This window comes from Oncorhynchus mykiss, chromosome 12, assembly GCF_057628025.1.
Source record: "Oncorhynchus mykiss isolate SJ-2025 chromosome 12, ASM5762802v1, whole genome shotgun sequence".
NCBI lineage: Eukaryota > Metazoa > Chordata > Actinopteri > Salmoniformes > Salmonidae > Oncorhynchus > Oncorhynchus mykiss.
Window position 1 is genome coordinate 66,903,709 of NC_143033.1, and position 18,738 is coordinate 66,922,446.

The 18,738-nt window shown below is 44.2% G+C and overlaps 1 protein-coding gene across 7 annotated transcripts in view; it reads left to right on the forward strand.

The window, feature by feature from the left end:
• brd4 (bromodomain containing 4) overlaps positions 1-18,738 on the forward strand; it is a 62,945-nt gene that overhangs the window by 16,774 nt on the left and 27,433 nt on the right. For 4 of the 7 annotated variants that reach the window (XM_036938045.2, XM_036938046.2, XM_036938047.2 and 1 more), the window contains exon 1: positions 4,401-5,157. The exons of the other annotated variants lie outside the window; for them this stretch is intronic. In XM_036938045.2, coding sequence (XP_036793940.2) covers positions 5,054-5,157 — 104 coding nt within the window. In that variant the 5' untranslated portion in view covers positions 4,401-5,053. Of the gene's footprint in view, positions 1-4,400; positions 5,158-18,738 lie in introns of those variants that run through there. 7 annotated transcript variants of the gene reach the window in all.

Genomic DNA, 18,738 nt, shown 5'->3' on the forward strand with positions numbered 1-18,738 from the left:
TTCCATGATTCCACAGTATATTGTTGGGCAGTACGGTGGTTCTTCCTTTAAAAGTTGTGCCGTATTTGCAGTACAGCTTGTGGGCTGCCACAGAATTCTATTGCACGCTATTTGTGTTAGCCATTGTTGCCGTTAATGCTAGTTAGTGCTAGTTTGACCACCAGAGTGCATCTTTGAGAAGCATTTGACTCTTTTTAATATGGGCTGTACTTGAGTTTAAAACCTTTTTTTGTAAGAACATAGTATATTGAATTGACTTTAAGAAATTTAGCCTAATTAATTTAATTCATATTTTGGTGTTTCTATTCCAAGAAAAACCAAAAACCAAACCCTCGAGGTTTCCGTTAGGAAAATATGGCGCTGTACAACGTGACCGGTCGGGAGTAGGCTCCTAAGTGACTGCGAGTGAAGAGCAAAATAATCCTAACATTTCCATACCCTAATTGAAGGCTAACCAATACCCAAACAGAGATTCAGTGAAAATAAAAATTAAGTTATCAAGACCAATCCCCATGCTTGTCTCGGAGCAGCGTGAAACGGTGCGAAAATAGTTGACCACACGTGGGTAGGCTATTGCTGCAAACCCTATTATAACAATTGGATGACTTTGGGTGTTCCAGTAAGCAACAATTTGTTGCCTTCATTCGCCTACTTTATTCTGAAAAGAACTACAGCACAGAGAAGAGAAGGGAGCCTTAAATAATTAAATAAAGCGATTGAATTCACAAATGCATTTGACTGCTTTTAGTATTGGCCATCAACCAAAAACACATCATCTACCATGGTAGAAATGTTATTCAATTCAATTTAAAAAAATGCAAATGATTATTAAGCTTCTGTGCAGTCTGACGAAACCAACAGGACAATGAGAATACGCCATAATTCCTCAAGATAATTAACATTACGGTTACACCAACTGGATCACACAATTGTACAAAATGGTAAGGGAACTCGTGAAGAAAGTTACCCCCTCTACATACACCATTTCTTGTATTTACATAACAAGAGCAACAGGAATAGTATAAGTGAAATAAGTATTTGTTCTTACTTACATTTGGTCGAAAACGCACATATCAAATTAAAACAGTCTGATCTTAACAAAAGCCAACCTTAGAAATACATGTTGTTGGTTGCCATGGTGAATAATCCAATAATAATTGGAACCTCTAAATGAAAATACTGGCAGATCAATAAAATGTCCTTGTACGGTAGTAGATCAAATACAATTTAGAGGATTCTAAATTAATATCTAAGGGGCTTTTATACAATTATACTTCAGGGTTAATAATACATTTAAATATCTGTAGGGGTTGATGCATTTCTTTGTTGGGACAAATCTGGTTTTAGAGTACTTCAGCATCGAATACATTGCAAGTTTGCCCATTTTGGCCTTTAGGCAACACTTTACAATAGTACTCAAATCTGACTGACTGCAGCATCTACAGTACAATTTATTATTGAATTCGATAAAAAAAAAACTGTTTTAAAATGTATATGTTTATTAAGTAGACTTGCTTGTCTCAGCGGTGTGAAATGGTGCTGAAATAGTTGACCACACGCAGGTAGGATATTGCTTCAAATCCTATTATAACAATTGGATGACTTTTGGTGTTGCAGTAAGCAACAATTTGTTGCCAACTTTATTCCAATATTTCTGTCATTCAGTAATATTTATTCCCATAGTAATTTGTTTTGGGTCCATCCAGATGTGGTTAGAAAACAGTGCATTTGGTGCACTCTGTAAGAGTCTATTGTCCTGCTGATAGCCCGTCACGGGCTTCTTTTGTATTCTTAAAAGAACTCCAGGCCTAATAATGTTTAAATAAATGGACTGCTGGTCTTCACTCTATGATGCCCATTTCTACATTGTATTCCATTTCCAGCGAGACTATTCAAGCCATCTACTCACTGATGTTTGAAGATTGTGAGCGATCGGCAAAGGCAATCAACATCGCTGTAATCTAATATATTTTCAATATAGTCATTAATTCAGAAGGTTAAACCCATAGGTTTTAGGCCTGCGGTAGGTTATAATAAACAAACAAATTGCCTGTCAATTCATAAACCATGTGCCGTGGAATCGGTACATCGAAAATCTCTTCCCAACTATTTTGCAATCTATATGGCACAGCTGTCAATTTATTTGGTCCTTAAATAAAACTGGTATATATTTATATTTTTCACAATTGTCTTTAACCATTTTTGGTCTTTTAATGCACGGCCGGCCGACAGACAAGTTCCTTTCTTAAATTGAAACCAACTTTCTATGGCTTGTTTTTAAAAAATAACGATGTTTTGTAGATTTTGTTTTCAAATAACCGAAACTGAAAAAGCCCATTCTTGAACATGGGTTGAGACATTCATGCTAATGTGTAATAAAGCGAGTTTGTAATTGAGAATGATTTAATTTCTGTTTTTAGAGGGAGAGAAACCAAAAGCCCACTGTGCCTATTTTTCGAAAATCGTCAGTCCACATGTGAAGTGAAATTCCCCATTGTATTTCCCAAATTCTAAAATAACCAGCGACAGTTTTTTGTTGTTGCCTAATGCAGGACTCTAGTGCCAGAGAAGAGACTATCAGACTGAAACGCCTCCATTCATTTACGAGTAGATTGTCAATTTGTGCCACAGTTTAGATTACCGATAGAACGCTGATCTAACTCCCCCTTGTGATAGTGTGGTGCAATGACAGAATGCCACCATCTACCACTAACGGTCGCAGCATAAACTCGTAACTTTTAGAGGAAGAACCGCTATGTTTGAACGTTATCTCATGCCAAATTTCTCCCCTGTGTGACTTGATCAGTTTGTTGTGGGAGATGAATATCCACGGTCTCCCGTAGGATTCCCCCCCCCCCCCCCCCCAGCCTACGGCGCAGTCTCCGACCAATTTTTTTTAGGCCTTACTATTGGCTGCAGAGACAAAATGTTGGTTATTTTAAAGCTATTTAAAGCAATTCTACACATTTAGCTATGGTTTATACCTTGTTCTTATGCTATCTGAGTGATAGTCACTCAAACATCAATTGGGGTCCCCATGGCATGTTGAGAAATTTTGATTCTCCCTGTATGTCTAGTTTTTATTTTGGTAATAGACATTTCTCAAAGGATATCTTATTTGAAAATATATAGTGCCATCTGTTTTGTCACCAAAGCCCCATATATTACCCACCGCTGTGACCTGTACGCTCTCGTTGGCTTGCCCTCGCTTCATATTCGTCGTCAAACCCATTGGCTCCAGGTTAGCTACAAGTCTTTGCTAGGTAAAGCCCCGCCTTAACTCAGCTCACTAGTCACCATAGCAGCACCCACCTGTAGCACGAGCTCCATCAGGTATATCTCACTGGTCACCCCCAAAGCCAATTCCTCCTTTGGCCGGCTTTCCTTCCAGTTCTCTGCTGCCAATGCCTGGCATGAACTGCAAAAATCACTGACGCTGGAGACTCATATCTCCCTCACTAGCTTTAAGCACCAGCTGTCAGAGCAGCTCACAGATCACTGCACCTGTACATAGCCCATCTGTAAATAGCCCATCCAACTACCTCATCCCCATACTGTATTTATTTATTTATCTTGCTCCTCTGCACCCCAGTATCTCTACTTGCACATTCATCTTCTGCACATCTATCACTCCAGTGTTTAATTGGTATATTGTAATTACTTTGCCACTATGGCCTATTTATTGCCTTATCCTACCTCATTTGCACACACTGTATGTATACTTGTTCTACTGTATGTTTGTTTATTCCATGTGTAACTCTGTTGTTGTATGTGTTGACCTGCTTTGCTTTATCTTGGTCAGGTCGCAGTTGTAAATGAGAACTTGTTCCCAACTAGCCTACCTGGTTAAATAAAGGTGAAATTAAATAAATAGCTCCATTATCTTTTCTACTTTATATCTGGTTTTGTTTGACACTGAAAATGCTTTACCATCCCACTTTTTAATTTTTATTATTTTTTTAATTTTACAATTTTAGCCTGTTGGCCTTGTGAAGAAGGAATGGATGTTCGGTCTTCCCCCTCTTATAGTATTGTCTTACATATTATTTATTTCTCGTTGTTTCTATTTCTCTTTGCATTGACAGAAAGCCCGGCCGGCGTGGATGCTTTTGTATTAGTCTAGACGTGCTGTGTGAATGTGTGTGTGCAGCAGCGTGGTGGGGAGAGAGGGAGGGATGTAGGGGGAGAGAAGGGGGGAGGAATGGAGGGGGAGCGAGAGCAGTAGATAAGGTAGCCTTTGGCTTGGTGGGGGTAGGCAGGCGTTGGTTCACAAGATCAGCCCAAAAGGAGAACGGCACGTGGGGGAGGGGCAGGGTGAATTGGAAGTAGGGAGGTGTTGGGGTGCCAAAGGTGTGGATGGAGAGAGAGAGGGAGGGACCTCAAGCTATTGAGGGAGAAAGGGGAGGGGTGGAGTGAGAGCGTAGGGAGAGGGAGGGGTAACGAGCTGTGGGCTGAGACTAGTGCTCAATGAGGAAGCGGAACAGCAGAGCCATTTTCACCGTTGAATAACCACCGCACGCTGTGTGTTGTGTTTTGAGAGAGAGAGAAGAGCTACGAGAGAAAGGGAAGAAGCAAGCTCTCCTCCTGGATTAAAAAAAAAAAAAAATTACCGGAGCGCTGTCCTTCCTTTCTCACTCTTGCTGCTTGTGAGTGGGGGAGGCCCGGGGTGGACACACACAATGGGGCGAGGAGCCTGTGGCTGCTGGGCCGTTGTGCTGCTGCTGAGAGGGGGAGGGGGTAGAGCGAAGGAGACCGGCACACACAGCTAACTCAGCCAGCCGGCTCCAGTCAGGCCTCCACAGGCATAATCTTACCCCGATCCCTGTCCCTTTTCTGTTGTTTTTAATTTTTTTTAATTTTCAAGGAATACCCATCACTTAAACCTGGATTAATCATGTGTGGATTATTGTGGATAGATTTTGTGAAACGGAACTAGATTGGAACCTTAAACAGAACCGATCTCTCTTCCTGTGTGTGTGGGAAAAGGAGAGAAAGGGAGCCAAACTCCTGTTATTTTCTTTTTTTTTTGCTTTGTGTTGAGGGAAGCTTCTAGATGGATTACAAGATGCATGCCAAGTCTAACGATCTGCTGGATTTTCAGACTCTGGATGCTCTTTTGGAAAAAATGGCACATTATTCTTCTGTCTCTGTGAAAAGGTAACGTTTGGCCGATACAGATAAATAACACAAATAGGCTTCCCTCATGTTTCCCATTCAAGGGAGACTTTCTCATAATACTAGGCTACATCCGTTGTGTTAAATACACAGAACAATAATATAAACGCAATGTGGAACCATTTCAAAGATTTTACTAGGTTACAGTTCATATGAGGAAATCAGTCAATCGAAATAAGTTCATTAGGCCCTGAACTTTGGATTTCACATGACTGGAAACGCATATTGGTCACAGATACCTTTTTTTTTTTAAAGAAGAAAATGGGCCTCAGGATCTCATCGCAGTATTTCTGTGCATTCAAATTGCCATAGATAAAATGCCATTGTTTGTTGTCCTTAGCTTATACCCGCCTATACTATAACTCCACCACTACCATGGGGCAGCAATGTTGACATTGGCAAACCACTTGCCCACACAACGCCTAACAAATTCTATAAAACGACGTTGCAGGCGGCTTATGATTGAGAAATTAACATTAGATTTTCTGGCAACAGCTCTGGTGGACATTCCTGCAGTCAGCATGCCAATTGCACGCTCCCTCAACTTTAGACATTTGTGACATTGTGTTGGGAGAGAACTGCACATTTTAGAGTGGCATTGTATTGTCCCCAGCACAAGGTGCACCTGTGTAATGATCATGCTGTTTAATCGGCTTCTTGATATGCCACACCTGTCAGGTGGATAGATTATAAAAATGTAAAAATGCTCACTAACAAGGAATATAAACAAATGTGTGCACAACATTTAAGAGTAATGTTTTTTTCTATTTTTATTCAGTGTACATATACTAAGCCTACAGCTTGCATTTGTACTGTATGGAGGACACCTAATCTAAAACATGAAACCGAAACAGAATGCTCCAGTTTACAGAGAAGTCTTTGTTTGTGGACAACTTTCTCAAATATGACCTATTAATGTGTCATTTTCTCTGATGTAGCTTATTAGTTTAAAGCCTGTGGAAATTGTTGGTTTGGAGGTTTGCATTATTAGCCACCATTCTGCCTATAACCCTCCTGGGGGGAGGGGAGAAAGAGTGTGTTGTATTTGTTGTGGCAGAAACGTGTCATGATTCCAGGAAATGCCTTGGTGAATGAACTGGTCCGGTTAGTTAAGCCCGGGGGGGAGGGGGGGGGAGAAGGAGAGCAAGGGGCGTCCTTTAGCTCCAGTTCTGTGTTTGTTTACTAAGTGACTCAGTGACTCGTACGTGAGGGTTGTCACTCTCTCCCCTACATTCTTGGTGTGTGTTCTCCTCACCCTTTCGCCCTGGCTTTTTGCCCACTGTAAACACAGATTGTTGTCGTCTGTATTGAATCTTTTCGCTCCTGTTGCACACCACCCTGTGTGTTTGGTCCACCTATGGTCAGTCAGAGAGAGAGAGAGAGTCACTGGGAGTGTTTCACCACAGTGTTCTATGACTTGGACTGAACACAAACCCAACCTGATTTAATGTAGGCTTGTCACCAGCAGCAGTGTGTGTGTTAGGGTTGGGCTGATAGACTATATGATAATATAGACTATTGGTGATATTTGAACTTTCCAATTCAAAACGGTGCAGTCGTATCAATATGTTCAACATGAAGTCTAAACGAATAAACCCTTTTGTCCCCGTCATAAGTGTATTTTATTTTAATGAAAAGGCGACTAGACTATAAGATCATAAATAAGCACAGTTGAATTATTTTGTCATTAACAATGCAACATGATAATATCAGATATCGGCACTATTTGGAGTAGCATATCGTGGAATAGGTCTGCCCAAATATCGCCCAACCCTAGTGTGAGGAAGCCTGCTTGCCTCTACGGAGCCACACAGCCAGAGGGAGAGAGTCAGGCTCTGAACAGTCAGACATGACGCATGCCTCTGACTCAGTCCCCCCCCCCCCCCCCCCCCAAAAAGGCATTTAGTTGCATGCCAGATGTGTGCGTGAGCCTGCATGCACGTGGGTGAGAGCAGTTCTCCGCTGAAGTGAGAGGTAGTTAGCGTCCCTGGTTAAAAGTAGTTCGCTATGTAAGGCAGTGTTCCCCCAATTGGTGGCCTGCGGGTGGTTTTATTTGGCCCCCCAAGTTTCTAAATATTTGAGTTTTTTTTTGTCGCATTTTCATTGTTGGAAGTAAGACAGTAAAAACAACAGGAAATCACCTCCAATTGATTTTAATTTCGCAATTAAGCAAGTTTTTAAATGTTTTACTCAAATATTACATCTGTTTGGGCTTCTTGTGGTCAATTTGCAGTCTACCAATGATTTGTAATTATGTTCTGGCCCCTCAACCACCCGCCCAAGACTAAATTGGCCCATGGCTGAATCTAGTTCATGATCCCCGATGTAAGGAATGGGGCGTTATTTGGGACACAGATATAGCCTAATTCCTGGCCAGGCTGACCAAAAGCATGCGGGGCCCATTGCAGACCCCCACGGGGTGAAGATGTGGGAGTCCACTCCACCGTCTGACGCACAACATACTGTAGATGCCACAGATGCTACCTCTCTTGGACTGACGGAAAGAGTTCAAATGAAATAGGCTTGGGCCCGTTAGTCTATAGGTTGTGTATTTCCCTCATCATCAAACCAATAGTTTGTTTCTCTAATGTTTTCGGAATGATTAAGTTCAGATTTTTGTGGCATGACTAACATTCACTACAGTTTGTGTCCAAGTATGAAATTCCAGAATGAAGAGTGCTTTTAAATGCCGATAGAACAGTGCAATAGACCCATCTGTCTGCCTGGTGGCTGACCTGCCTATACTGTGCCCCTCCCCTCTCTCTCTCTCCATCCCTCGCGAGCTCACTATAAAGATGCGAGTGTTCTCGGAAGTACGGCAACTAATCAGTCTCCTCCTTTCCAAAAGTAAAGAATCTTAGGAGTCAATTCCTAGCAGCATTGAATTTTAACACTCAGAAATGGTGGTCAGTGGGAGTTGGCGTTCGAGGAGTCGTGGAATCTATTATTTTTGGAGTCTGCTCTCCACCACTGTCATTGTCTTTAAGTTGGAAAACTGGCAGAGAAAGGCAAGTGACAGCAGCGAAGTCCTGTTTGGCAATACTGTGAAGTTAAATGAGAAGGAAATGCCAACTTTGCGAGGTGGAGTTGAGGTCAAGTAATGGTAGTACAGGTGCAATGCTTAACCATCTGAAAGGGACGCACGGTGAGGCCCAAACCAACGCTGGCAGCAGCGCAGCAGCATTGTGGATTCACATATTTTTCATTGTGAAAACTCTATGTTTAAATGTGTTTTGCTGTCTAAACATCAAGAACAATTTTTCCATTTGGTCACATCCCTGGTCACAAGTAGTCATTTGGGATCTACTCATAGCCGGATGTCTCTTACTGCGCTGGTGTGTGGAGTGGAATCCTCTGGCCTACGTTCCTACTGGCTGCAGCTACCTCCCCTCCCCTGGAAAACACAAGTTATTATTTACTTTCTAGATGGAATAGATTGGCCTAGTAGATACAATACCTCTATTTTGTAACCTAACATGAGGTGTGTGTGTGTGTCCCAAGTCCCAAATAGCATCCTATTCCCTGTGGCCCTCATTAAAAAGTAGTGCACTATGTAGGGAATAAAATCCCCAGGTTTTCAAGTGTCACTCACTGGCAGAACCTGATTTCCTGGCCTCGACTAGGCCCCTCGGTAACCAGAGCCACTTCCTCCCTTCTCTCACAACATTCCTCGGCAGTCTGTGGTGATCTATGTCCAGGTCGAAGGTCAACTGTTATTCCAGAGCCCAAAGCAGTGGGGGTGTGTGGTGAGACACACACACGGGTAGGCAGGAAGTCAGCCAGTGGCAGCGTTTATCTTCACCTCTTGTAGCAATCTGCCTCTGCTGAGTCGTATTTACAAAGTGCATCAGAGTTGGATCAGGTCCCCCAATCCATATAATCGAAAACTGATCCTAGATCAGCACAGCAGCACTCCGACTCTTGAGACTTTGTGAATATGGGTCCTGCTGTATTAAGTAGGTTGTAAAAATGTGTTGTTGACCTTTAGGACCATAGCAGGAAATAATTTGTCATAGCGATTTATGTTTTTAATGCCGTTTTCTTTTGTCTTTTGAAGTGTGGTTGTATAATGCACCAAGAGAGAGCCAAATTATGAACCCATAGGGCTCTGTTCAAACGTAGTGCACCATGTAGAGAATAGGGTGCCATTTGGGGTGCATCCAGACTGGGCTAACTTTTCTATGGATGCTGTTAGTCAAGAAAAATAATAAGATCTAACCTGGAGCCGACTTAGTTTAATCATCAGCAGTCACAATGGATGTGTTTTGGTCAGTGACTTTGTCAGCTACTCAACTAGCCACTTCCACTCCTGATGAGATTAGTGTTTTTGACATTTACATGTCCATTGTCTGCTGGACTACCATTGTGTACAGGTTCCCCTTTCCAATTGAAACCAAACCTGTGTTACTGTCACTTATCAGGCCGAAGGTGTGAAGGTGAGAATGGGCCCAAGTTGACCTGATTAGGGAACACGTCTCAAATGGCACCCTATTCCCTATAGTGCGCTACTTTGAACTGGTCAGAAGTAGTGCACCGCATAAGGAATAAGGTGCCATTTGGGATGCCGCCTAGGTGTAAAAAAAAATAATTAAAGGGGGGGGAGGTAGCTAAAAGAAATCTCTTCAAACATGGGAAACTGCAGGAAAACCTGGTGAAAGCCAACAGGACTAGTGTTGGCCTCTCTTTGCCTGAGCTAATCATGTTTACTCATTGTCATCTTATCTGGTCAAATAGGTTCAGTCAGCAGTTGAGGTTTTAAATAATCACAATAAACTAGACCCTATAGTGGAGCAATAGCACACGGTGGGGAGAAATGGTGTACTTTGTACTGTGTATGTGTGTGTCCTTGGATTCCCTGATTGTTGTTGCCTGGCTGTTGTGAACCATCTGGTGGTGCTGTGTATACGTCGGCAGGTTCCTGATCCCAGAGAACACTGCTTCCCGAACTAGCTGGAGCATCAGCCTGGTGTTGTGACTAGCTAGAAGCTATCTAACAAACAGCCTCTGTCCCCATAGAGGAAGCCCTCCCGTCTGTCCCTGAGCTGTCAGTCTGTACCTGCCACAGACGCCTCCCCCCATCCTCCTGTGTCTGTAAGAGCTGGGTGGTGGTGTTATGTTTAAAACAGGGAGGGAATTGTCCTGGATTTGTCCATTATGTCCAATGAGGAAACGCTCACTTTCATTTCAAACACATGCAACACATTTTTAAAATGTTTTCCGTTGTGTGCCCCAATGAACACTACCCTGTTTGTGGAGGGCCTGTCACTTCTTCCTTCCTTAGTGGACGTCATCCTCCTGTCTGCTGCTTGGTCCCATTGTCTGTCCCTGTCGACCTCTTCTGTACTGCAGCCTCAGTCGACCACACACACCGTTTAACACGCAATTAAAATGCATGATTTTTGCCCACGATAATTGTAAGACTTGAACAAAATGAATCAGTGTTTCGTATTGTCCTTCAGGTTTCTGAAGAGGCAACGGCACACCATGGCTGTGCGCGTTTTGTCTACCACTTTGTGTAGCCGTTTGCGACGATACTAATGTAACGACAACCATCGTCTACTTTGGAAATGTTTTGCAAAAAACTTGTCAATTGAAATGTTGACTACAAAGTAGTCTCTGCCTACCTGGCAGAATATCAGGATTATTTGCATCAATCCAGTGGTCATTTGATTTGCAAACTCCGATCACATGAGCGCTACAGAAAGATTGCTAACCAAACAGTCTCTGACTAGTGATTGTCTGATGTGATTCAGGCATTGTTCTCCACCTTTAAAAATTGAAAAGGGGGGGGGGGGGGGGGGGACTACGGAATCAGGCAAAAGATGAAACCAATTTTCTTGAGCCCAACCAGTGCAGTGCTTGACTAATTTCCACTAGACTTATCTAGCCCTGGTTCTGAATTTTTTTATTTTATTTATTTATTTAACCTTTATTTAACCAGGTAGGCAAGTTGAGAACAAGTTCTCATTTACAATTGCGACCTGGCCAAGATAAAGCAAAGCAGTTCGACAGATACAACAACACAGAGTTACACATGGAGTAAAACAAACATACAGTCAATAATAAAGTATAAACAAGTCTATATACAATGTGAGCAAATGAGGTGAGAAGGGAGGTAAAGGCAAAAAAAGGCCTTGGTGGCAAGGTAAATACAATATAGCAAGTAAAACACTGGAATGGTAGTTTTGCAATGGAAGAATGTGCAAAGTAGAAATACAAATAATGGGGTGCAAAGGAGCAAAATAAATAAATAAATTAAATACAGTTGGGAAAGAGGTAGTTGATAGGGCTAAATTATAGGTGGGCTATGTACAGGTGCAGTAATCTGTGAGCTGCTCTGACAGTTGGTGCTTAAAGCTAGTGAGGGAGATAAGTGTTTCCAGTTTCAGAGATTTTTGTAGTTCGTTCCAGTCATTGGCAGCAGAGAACTGGAAAGAGAGACGGCCAAAGAAATAATTGGTTTTGGGGGTGACCAGAGAGATATACCTGCTGGAGCGTGTGCTACAGGTGGGAGATGCTATGGTGACCAGCGAGCTGAGATAAGGGGGGACTTTACCTAGCAGGGTCTTGTAGATGACATGGAGCCAGTGGGTTTGGCGACGAGTATGAAGCGAGGGCCAGCCAACGAGAGCGTACAGGTCGCAATGGTGGGTAGTATATGGGGCTTTGGTGACAAAACGGATTGCACTGTGATAGACTGCATTCAATTTGTTGAGTAGGGTATTGGAGGCTATTTTGTAAATTACATCGCCAAAGTCGAGGATTGGTAGGATGGTCAGTTTTACAAGGGTGTGTTTGGCAGCATGAGTGAAGGATGCTTTGTTGCGAAATAGGAAGCCAATTCTAGATTTAACTTTGGATTGGAGATGTTTGATATGGGTCTGGAAGGAGAGTTTACAGTCTAACCAGACACCTAAGTATTTGTAGTTGTCCACGTATTCTAAGTCAGAGCCGTCCAGAGTAGTGATGTTGGACAGGCGGGTAGGTGCAGGTAGTGATCGGTTGAAGAGCATGCATTTAGTTTTACTTGTATTTAAGAGCAATTGGAGGCCACGGAAGGAGAGTTGTATGGCATTGAAGCTTGCCTGGAGGGTTGTTAACACAGTGTCCAAAGAAGGGCCGGAAGTATACAGAATGGTGTCGTCTGCGTAGAGGTGGATCAGAGACTCACCAGCAGCAAGAGCGACCTCATTGATGTATACAGAGAAGAGAGTCGGTCCAAGAATTGAACCCTGTGGCACCCCCATAGAGACTGCCAGAGGTCCGGACAACAGACCCTCAGATTTGACACACTGAACTCTATCAGAGAAGTAGTTGGTGAACCAGGCGAGGCAATCATTTGAGAAACCAAGGCTGTTGAGTCTGCCGATGAGGATGTGGTGATTGACAGAGTCGAAAGCCTTGGCCAGATCAATGAATACGGCTGCACAGTAATGTTTCTTATCGATGGCGGTTAAGATATCGTTTAGGACCTTGAGCGTGGCTGAGGTGCACCCATGACCAGCTCTGAAACCAGATTGCATAGCAGAGAAGGTATGGTGAGATTCAAAATGGTCGGTAATCTGTTTGTTGACTTGGCTTTCGAAGACCTTAGAAAGGCATGGTAGGATAGATATAGGTCTGTAGCAGTTTGGGTCTAGAGTGTCCCCCCCTTTGAAGAGGGGGATGACCGCAGCTGCTTTCCAATCTTTGGGAATCTCAGACGACACGAAAGAGAGGTTGAACAGGCTAGTAATAGGGGTGGCAACAATTTCGGCAGATAATTTTAGAAAGAAAGGGTCCAGATTGTCTAGCCCAGCTGATTTGTAGGGGTCCAGATTTTGCAGCTCTTTCAGAACATCAGCTGAATGGATTTGGGAGAAGGAGAAATGGGGAAGGCTTGGGCGAGTTGCTGTTGGGGGTGCAGTGCTGTTGACAGGGGTAGGAGTAGCCAGGTGGAAAGCATGGCCAGCAGTAGAAAAATGCTTATTGAAATTTTCAATTATGGTGGATTTATCAGTGGTGACAGTGTTTCCTATCTTCAGTGCAGTGGGCAGCTGGGAGGAGGTGTTCTTATTCTCCATGGACTTTACAGTGTCCCAGAACTTTTTTGAGTTAGTGTTGCAAGAAGCAAATTTCTGCTTGAAAAAGCTAGCCTTGGCTTTTCTAACTGCCTGTGTATAATGGTTTCTAGCTTCCCTGAACAGCTGCATATCACGGGGGCTGTTCGATGCTAATGCAGAACGCCATAGGACATTTTTGTGTTGATTAAGGGCAGTCAGGTCTGGGGAGAACCAAGGGCTATATCTGTTCCTGGTTCTAAATTTCTTGAATGGGGCATGTTTATTTAAGATGGTTAGGAAGGCATTTTTAAAAAATATCCAGGCATCCTCTACTGACGGGATGAGGTCAATATCCTTCCAGGATACCCCGGCCAGGTCGATTAGAAAGGCCTGCTCGCTGAAGTTTTTCAGGGAGCGTTTTACAGTGATGAGAGGAGGTCGTTTGACCGCTGACCCATTACGGATGCAGGCAATGAGGCAGTGATCGCTGAGATCTTGGTTGAAGACAGCAGAGGTGTATTTAGAGGGGAAGTTGGTTAGGATGATATCTATGAGGGTGCCCGTGTTTAAGGCTTTGGGGAGGTACCTGGTAGGTTCATTGATAATTTGTGTGAGATTGAGGGCATCAAGTTTAGATTGTAGGATGGCTGGGGTGTTAAGCATGTTCCAGTTTAGGTCGCCTAGCAGCACGAGCTCTGAAGATAGATGGGGGGCAATCAGTTCACATATGGTGTCCAGAGCACAGCTGGGGGCGGAGGGTGGTCTATAGCAGGCGGCAACGGTGAGAGACTTGTTTTTAGAGAGGTGGATTTTTAAAAGTAGAAGTTCAAATTGTTTGGGTACAGACCTGGATAATAGGACAGAACTCTGCAGGCTATCTTTGCAGTAGATTGCAACACCGCCCCCTTTGGCAGTTCTATCTTGTCTGAAAATGTTGTAGTTTGGAATTAAAATGTCTGAATTTTTGGTGGTCTTCCTAAGCCAGGATTCAGACACAGCTAGAACATCCGGGTTGGCAGAGTGTGCTAAAGCAGTGAATAGAACAAACTTAGGGAGGAGGCTTCTAATGTTAACATGCATGAAACCAAGGCTATTACGGTTACAGAAGTCGTCAAAAGAGAGCGCCTGGGGAATAGGAGTGGAGCTAGGCACTGCAGGGCCTGGATTCACCTCTACATCGCCAGAGGAACATAGGAGGAGTAGAATAAGGGTGCGACTAAAAGCAATAAGAATTGGTCGTCTAGAACGTCTGGAACAGAGAGTAAAAGGAGGTTTCTGGGGGCGATAAAATAGCATCAAGGTATAATGTACAGACAAAGGTAAGGTAGGATGTGAATACAGTGGAGGTAAACCTAGGTATTGAGTGATGAAGAGAGAGATATTGTCTCTAGAAACATCATTGAAACCAGGAGATGTCATTGCATGTGTGGGTGGTGGAACTAATAGGTTGGATAAGGTATAGTGAGCAGGACTAGAGGCTCTACAGTGAAATAAGCCAATAAACACTAACCAGAACAGCAATGGACAAGACATATTGACATTAAGGAGAGGCATGCTTAGTCGAGTGATCAAAAGGGTCCAGTGAGTGGAGAGGTTGGTTTAGGGTCACGGCGATTTAGACAGCTAGCCAGGCCAACCGGTAGCAAGCTAGCATAGGATGGAGTCTGTTGTTAGCCACCTCTTGCGTTCGGTCAGTAGATTAGTAGGGTTCCGTGTGGTAGAGGGGATTAATCCAAATCACACAACAACAACAAAAATAAGAACAATAGATATAGTTATAGAGGCCCGAGAAGAAAACATAATAATAAAAATAAATAAATTGTCCGATTGTCTATTCAGTTAGCAGCCGGTAAGACAGCTAACGGTTAGCGGGCCGCAGATGGGCGTTCAGGTAACGTCGCGACAGAGGAGCCAGCCGGATCTCATTCAGGTAGATAACGTCGGCAGTCCGGTTGTGAAGGCCCAGTGGGGCTCCGCGTAGGCAGTGAAACGGGTCCGGATAGGTGACTGCAGCCCAGGAGTGAATGATGGAACTCAGGAGTGATTGACGGAGCTGGCTAGCACCGGAACAATCGATGTTTGCTCCGGAATCGACGAAAGCCGACTGTCACACGGATAGCAGCTAGCTAGCTGTGAGATCCGGGTATGAATGTCCAGAGAGCAGTTGAAATCCAGGGACATGGAGAGAAAAATTGGTCCGGTATGTTCCGTTCCGAGCCGCGCTGTGCCGTACAAAACTGGCGATAGATTTTCGATAGATTTTCGAGCTAAAGGACAGCCGATGACCACAAACCGTGGTTAGCTTCTGATTAGCTTCTGGATTAGCTTCTGGGCTAGCTCCTGGCTAGCTTCTGGCTAGTTTCTGGCCAGCCTCCTGGAGTTTCTGGCTAGCTTCCTGAAGGATTGCAGATCTGAGGTAAATAATACTTTTTTATAAATATAAATTGGTGAGGCTGGTTGCAGGAGAGTGTTTAGAAGATGAGTTGATGGAAAATAAAAATAAAATGTATGTGAAAAAAGTTGTAAATATATATATATACAGGACACGACAAGACGAGGACAAAAGACGTCTGAACTGCTATGCGATCTTGGAGAGAGTGAATGCATCCCGCTACTTGGTCATCAGCAGCAGCTCTATGCTGTATCATGTCTAGCATTATATTCAGGAAGTCTGTACTCTGTTATAAGAAACATTCAATGACTGTTTTGACTGGTGCTTTGACCTGAGTGGGCAGGTAGCAGACAAGTTAAAATTCCTCTCTCCTGTTATCATCCCAGACAGAGGTCAGTCAGTGTATGGGTGTGTTTCATCCAGGGAGTCCTAGGCAGCGATCATGTGCTTGGTTAACTGCTAACTCAGAAAGGTTGACTCATCAGGAATGTGGTTAGTTGAGCGAGATCCGTACACTGGTGTGTGTGTGTGTGTGTGACTGGCCAGAGTTTTTTTTAAACGAGAATCCCTCATGATCAATACTTTGTGGTTGGTCACATTGCTACGTCTTTGTACTCCGTCTCCAACACACTGTCCTTGTGACATAGTAGCCTGGGGGAGAGGAGGCGAGAGGCGGCATGGGGACACTGTGTTCCACCAGCAGCCAGATGATGCCAAACGTACCACACACACCCACACAAAACCTCCCGCATCCTGAAACACTCCAGAGACTTCCAAGGAATGGGATAGTCTGTGTCTTACCAGGGACCCACATAAACCATTAAACACACACAGGCCCTGCCAAAACCCCAGCGAAGGCTAACTTCTAACTCACCTCTGATCTCACACACACACACACAGACACAGACACAGACAGAGGGTTGGGTCAATTTCAGTTCCGTTCAGAAAGTAAACCAGATTTGGAACTGGCGTTTCAGTATAGTCCTTGAATTGACAGGTATTGAAATGGAATTAATCCTGACAGACAGACACAAAGCCTTTTTTTATAATGGGCCAGAGGGGAGAACTGGAGCAGCTTACAGACGGTAGGCAATTAAGGTCACAATTATGAAAACTCAGGACACTAAAGAGGCCTTTCTACTGACTGAAAAACACCAAAAGAAAGATGACCAGGGTCCCTGCTCATCTGCGTGAACATGCCATAGGCATGCTTCAAGGAAGCATGAGGACTGCAGATGTGGCCAGGGCAATAAATTGCAATGTTCATACTGTGAGACGCCAAAGACATCGCTACAGGGAGACAGGACGGACAGCTGATCATCCTCGCAGTGGCAGACCATGCGTGTGTAAACACCTGCACGGGATCGGTACATCCGAACATCACACCTGCAGGACAGGTACAGTATGGCAACAACAACTGCCCGAGTTTCACCAGGAACGCATAATCCCTCCATCAGTGCTCAGACTGTCCGCAATAGGCTGAGAGAGGCTGGACTGAGGGCTTGTAGGCCTGTTGTAAGGCAGGTCCTACCAGACATCACCGGAAAACAACATCGCCTATGGGCACAAACCCACCGTCGCTGGACCAGACAGGACTGGCAAAAAGTGCTGTTCACTGACGAGTTGGGGTTTTGTCTCACATGGGGTGATGGTCGGATTCGCGTTTATCGTCGAAGGAATGAGTGTTACACCGAGGCCTGTACTCTGGAGCGGGATCGATTTGGAGTTGGAGGGTCTGTCATTGTCTGGGGTGGTATGTCACAGTATCATCGGACTAAGCTTGTCATTGCAGGCAATCTCAACACTGTGCGTTACAGGGAAGACGACATCCTCCCTCATGTGGTACCCTTCCTGCAGGCTCATCCTGACATGACCTCTCCAGCGTGACAATGCCACCAGCCATACTGCTCGTTATGTGCGTGATTTCCTGCAAGACAGGAATGTCAGTGTTCTGCCATGGCCAGCGAAGAGCCTGGATCTCAATCCCATTGAGCACGTCTGGGATCTGTTGGATCGGAGGGTGAGGGCTAGGGCCATTCCCCCCAGAAATGTCTGGGAAATTACAGGTGCCTTGGTGAAAGAGTGGGGTAACATCTCACAGCAAATCTGGTGCAGTCCATGAAGAGGAGATGCACTGCAGTACTTAATGCAGCTGGTGGCCACACCAGATACTGACTGTTACTTTTGACCCCCCCCCCCCCCCCCCCCCCCCAGTGGGAGGACGTTTCTTTTTTTGCTGAGTTTAGCTTTCTGTGAGTATATTAATTTATTTCTCACCTCAATATTAAGAGTTTATGGCACCACTTTACAACCGGAGTAGGGTGTGGTAGCCTATGGTTTTGAAGTGCCCGCGGAGCGCGCCATTGGCAGTGAATAAGCCTACCAAGTAGCTTAGGCCTAGCGCTGGGAAGTTTTTTGGAGGACATTAGCCTACATTTACTGATAGATCAATCAATTAGCCTACATGGCTATATAGCAACGCTATCATATTTAGAGTTGGCAATCTAGCTGTTTGAGTCCCCACTTCCTCAGGTTGTGAATAATATAGCCTAGGTCAATATGCACAAAGATTCAGTAAGTTCTCTGAAGAGGCAACACTGTATCTGATAATTCTGGATCCTAGTTTGACAGGTTGCACACCAAAATATAAATTATGCATTTCCTAGATATGTTAGATGAAATAGCTTACTTTTTGAATAATAGGCCACGATCTCAGTTGTCTAACTTTGCTCTAACTGTTGCGATCCCATGGAAAACCAGGTTTTTGTTTTATCGGTGTAAGTCTTGTTGTGGGTAAAAGTCACACGCTGAGTAGAATGGGGAAATCCAAAAACATATAGGAAACCACAGTACTCCACCCGCAAACTGCACATACTGACGCATTGGTGGGTCTGTGGGTGGTTGTGTGTGTGTGTGTGTGGTTCTTGGTTGGGTGGTTGTGTGTGTGTGTGTGTGTGTGTGTGGTTCTTGGTAGGGGGGGGTGTGTGTGTGTGTGGTTGTGTGACCTTTGGTTGCCCCTGCTGGAGAACGCTGCTCTCCCTGTACTCCCCAGTCTGTGTCCGTCCCTCATTATAACCCTGTCGGGTAATGTTGTGTGGGAGTGCTGATCTAGGATATGGTCCCCCTGTC